The sequence below is a fragment of the Crinia signifera genome, chromosome 12, assembly GCF_055691185.1.
Source record: "Crinia signifera chromosome 12, ASM5569118v1, whole genome shotgun sequence".
NCBI lineage: Eukaryota > Metazoa > Chordata > Amphibia > Anura > Myobatrachidae > Crinia > Crinia signifera.
This window is the reverse complement of record NC_139228.1, coordinates 38,116,959-38,121,771: the sequence shown is the minus strand read 5'-3', so window position 1 is coordinate 38,121,771 and position 4,813 is coordinate 38,116,959. Positions and strand designations below refer to the sequence as shown.

At 45.3% G+C, this 4,813-nt stretch overlaps 1 protein-coding gene across 1 annotated transcript in view; it reads right to left on the bottom strand.

Moving 5' to 3' along the window:
• Positions 1-4,203, bottom strand: part of DNAL1 (dynein axonemal light chain 1) — a 26,237-nt gene extending 22,034 nt beyond the window's left edge. Inside the window, exon 1 of the mRNA XM_083167600.1 lies at positions 4,085-4,203. Coding sequence (XP_083023726.1) covers positions 4,085-4,087 — 3 coding nt within the window. The 5' untranslated portion in view covers positions 4,088-4,203. The remainder of the gene's footprint in view (positions 1-4,084) is intronic.
• Between the last annotated feature and the right edge of the window lie 610 nt (positions 4,204-4,813).

Sequence of the window (4,813 nt, the reverse complement as noted above, 5' to 3'; positions counted from 1 at the left end):
AGATATAGCTGTTTGTTAAAAGGGGGCGGCGGAGTTTTTCTCTCCCCCTCACACCAGAAAATGCAGGGATTAGGCTGGTGTAAAAGGGGCCAGTCCGAGAATGTCCTTGCATGATCCTGGGATCATATTCCCGGGTAAATCCCTGCATTTTCTGATGTGAAAGGGGTATTATTTCAAATAGCCGGGACATGCAGTGCTCTGAATACAGCCGGGCAGCCCCCAGCTCTCTGCCCGGCTGTCAATCAGTGCCAGATTAAGCCTTCGGGGGGCCCGGGGCACTTTAGACAGGGGGACCCCCTTGCACTTGTCATTACTGGCCACAGATTGCATGAGAGAATATTATACTGTCAAAACACAGAGTAAAGACAGTATAAACTTGGTCAATAGGTAACTGCTTACGCTGTAGGACTGTAGGAGACCTCACAGTGTCAGTGCCTCTGATTAAAAACCCTCCCATGACTAGGCTGCTGCTGCTGTCCTCCATAGGCCTGAGAAGCATGTAATGAGCTCCACCAATCAGAGCTCAGCATAAACCTCTCAGCCTCTGCCTTCTTGTGCAAAGTGTCATGGGACTTAGTCAACTCCCAGTAATGCACTGCACACTTGTGCAGTCAGTGTGCCTTGGCTCCCGATGCTCAGCACCATTAATCAATGTCACATTGGCAGATAGGTGAAGCTGCAGCACTACCCCACTCCCATGCACAAAACCTTTAGCTAAAAAAAATAATAATAATGTTTTTTGTTAAAAATACATGCCAACCACAGGGGCCCCTAGCTAGAGGGGTCCCATGGGTACTGACCCCTTTTGCCCCTGCTTTAATCTGGCCCTGCTGTCATTTCTGGTGGCTGTCCCCCAGTTACCGCAAGCATGTATTCCCCCTTGGCAATGAGCATGTAATCCCACATGGCAATGAGCATGGAACCCCTGGCAATGAGCATCGAACCCCTGGCAATGAACATGTAGGTAAGCAACACTTATGTAGCATCATTTTTAATAGGCATTATGGTGTTTGGCATAATACCTAATGGACATTATGGTGTGTGGCTTAACATGTAATGGGCATTATAGTGTCAATTTTTAATGCGCGCCAAATGCCCCTGTTTATGGAGTTTATTGTGCATTTTTGCTCAATCTGTTTGGTATAGTGCAGGCATGTCCAAACTATGGCCCTCCAGCTGTTGTGAAACTACAAGTCCCACCATGCATTTCCACAGTTTTGCTATTAGGGAATGCTAAAACTATGTCAAGGCATGCTGGGACGTGTAGTTTCACTACAGCAGGAGGGCCACTGTTTGGACATGCCTGGTATAGTGTGCATTTTGGCTCAATCCATGTGGCAAAATGTGAATTTTGCCTTAATCTGTGTGGCATAACGTGAATTTTGACTCAATCTGTTTGCCATAGTGTGAATTTTGGCTCAATCGGTGTGAATTTTGGCTCATTCCATATGTCATAATATGTAAGAGGCAAGTACAGTATAAGGGGGTTACTATTGTGTTACATGATTTGTATAAGGGGTATACGGTGTGGTAACTTTAGGTGACCACATAAAAGGTGCTGAAATGTTGTCTACCAAGTTTCGGCTTTCAGTATTTTTTTTATGACTGGAGTGCCGCCTCACCCCGCAAGTATCTGAGGACATCGGCATCCTGCGGGTGTACCTTTGGAGGGCACCTGCCAATATATCTCCAGGCATTTTTCTTATGCCAGCCCCCTGCCTTTTCCAGGCATATATAATTAGTTGAAAGCATTTACACAAATAAAGACACACCCATGAGCAGACCACCCAACCAGAACACTGGTCACGCCCCCCACATTATTGCGCATAATAGGCCCTTGATCATTTTCAGCTCCAGGCCCATTTAGACCTTAATCTGGCTCTGCCCCTGGTACAAATTTCCGAATTTCACAGGTCCATGGGGAGGGGGTGGGGCTAAAATGGGGATAGTCATTTTAGCCCATTCCCATCCACAGACCCGCGAATTAATGTGGCTGCTGGTCATGGGGGCGGGGCTTGGTGACACCAGCCTCCTCCCGCCCCCAAAACAAAGCCTCGTCCAGCACCCCTTTCAGTCTTCTCTGGGCTTCTCCCGGAGAGGAGTTTTAAAAAGTCGGCATGTATGCTTAAGATAGACACACATTCTGGCACAACTCTGACACAGTTCTAGAGTTTGTTGCATAGGAGGGGACTCCATTGCTTTGCGCACACAAACTCCTGTCTAAAGTGGAAGACAGCAGGGTGAAATTCATTTATTTTTATCGAGCTGATCGTGCCCTGCGGTCTCCCACTTTAGACTGGAGTTTGTGTGCGCAAAACAATGGGTGCCAGGTCACATTACTCAGCTTAACTAATCTCACTGCACTACAAGCTGGGTTGAATAAGAGTTTATTGCTGCTCGCTACCGGAATTAAAATGCTGACATCATATTTCATAAGGGTGCTTTCATACTGCACTATGGGTCTGATTCTGGTTCACTTGCAAAAGCAAATTCTCTCTCTAATGGACAAAACCATGTGTACTGCAGGTGTGGCAGATGTAACATGTACAGAGAGAGTTAAGGTGGCCATTCACTGCTGCCATGTCTCGCAGCAGTGTATGGCCGGCCGATACCCTGCGAGCCGCCTGGCGTATTGGCCTTTAGATTTACTTTAGATCACTGCTTTATTATTACACTGCAATATTGATATCAGCTTGAAGCACAAACCCTACCCAAATCTGACTCTGCACATGTTACATCTGCCCCACCTGCAGTTCACATGGTTTTGTCCATTAGAGAGAGAGAATTTGCTTTTGCAAGTGAACCAGAGTCAGGCCCTATATCCCGGGATGCTGCCTGTTCACATGCAATAATCGGGGCTATTAATGGCAGTGTACTATGCCATTTGGTTTTAAAATGCACTGATTTTTGTATGGTTGCAGCATCCTATTTGGGGAAATGCTTAAAATAGAAACTTGCGGTCAGAGGAATAAGACTATTATTCTTATGAGATTGAGGCTAATTTGTTTTCAGTAAGATTATTGTATATTGCATATTACTACTATGAGTTACTTGCTCAATAATCTTATTTCAATTCATTTTTGGTTTGTTTCTATATATTGGGTTAATTGCTTTAAAACTGGCTTTCAATGAATGGTTTTAACTGCTATGGGTGCTACAAACAATTCACACCAAGCAGTTGATGCCTGTGATCTTTTGCACTTATCCTGCATTTACAGCAGCTGTAGATGGCAGATTTCTGTTTGTCCCCTTGTGGCAGTGAGCATAAATGTTATTCTGGGGTGAAATTAATACAATTTAGAGTGCAGTTGTATGCCTCACAGCATGACCCATTCCAGAAGAGACAACATGCTTGCCATGACCTGGTTGTTCCTGGATTGACCCCGGGCCCTTAATCCATGATTGCTGTAATCGGAGTTGAACTAGTTATTGATAAGAGAAGTGTTTGAATAAAAGTGATGGCAACCGATAAAGAGGGAAGACCAGTGGCAGTCATACATAGAGGAAGTCCAGGGACAGAGCATTCTGCTCCTCTTGGAATGGCTCATGTAGGAGGGAATGCACTACTCTTGGATCACTGCAACCGGATAGTTGTCTGCATTTATACTTCATGCCTTGGAAGCAAATATGATATTTAGATCATATTTACTTACCTAAATTGTAGGTAGCACTATCAAGCTGTCTGCCATTATCATTTATTACAATGGTGCCCAAACTCAGTCCAGGTTTTATGGATATCCTTGTTTAAGCACAGGCGACATCATTAGTACCTTAGTCAGTATGATTATACAATCTGTTCACAAGCATGAATATTCTTAAAACCTGAACTGTCCGGGTATCTTGAGAACACAGTAATGCTCTGCATGAGTTGTACCCTAGCAGGTCACATCTGGACGCCACAGCGCTGGGAGCCAGGCTTAATATGGTAAGAGGAGCTGACACCCTTCTGTTTACATCCCCGCCTGCCACATCCTGTCCCTGGCACTGCCTGCGCTGGGGGCAGCCCGTTGTCTCCGACCCTCTCTCCTCACACCGGCATTTTTACCGACAAGGACCCAGCAGCGTTACCATCACCGGCACTTACCATGTTTCCGTTGCTACGGTCGCTCTCCTGGTTGCTAGGAGACGGCTGAGCCTACAGCGCAAGCGCATTGAGCTGTAAGGGCCACCGCCCGGAAGTAACCATAGAGTAGGAAGCCAGATACCGGAAGGAGTCTGGCAAAGCACGTCTAGCTAGCTAGCTGGTGGGGGTGTTCTTGGTAAACGTCCAAGTTAATATACTTAAAATAGCTTGCGGGTCAGGCTGAAACAAAACGTTAGAAATTATTGTTTTATTTATACCATTTATGTATTTATATTATTAAAAAAAAGTCTACTGCTTCAATAAAAACAGTTTACGAAAAAAATAGGGTCTTGAGTGAAACATGCAATGCTAATCCTAAGTGGGACTGTGACTGCAGATATTACATCACTGGCATATCTATATTGCGTAGATGGGGAACCTTTGGCCCTCCAGCTGTTGTCAAACTACACATCCCAACATGCCCTGCTTCAGTTTTGCTATTTGGCCATGTTAAAATGTGCAGGGCATGCTGGGATGTGTAGTTCAACAACAGCCAGAGGGTTATTCGATGGTAGTGTTTTTACCAGTGGATGGCAGCATTCCAATGTTTGCCACCATCAAATGGTAAACTTTTCGCTGGTCCTGCCCCCCAGCCAGCCACGATGCAGTGCTTCTACACATGCATGGCTGGGCTGAAGATGATTACGCGTGTACAAAAAAGGTATTTTTTTTTTACGTATGCGACAATCA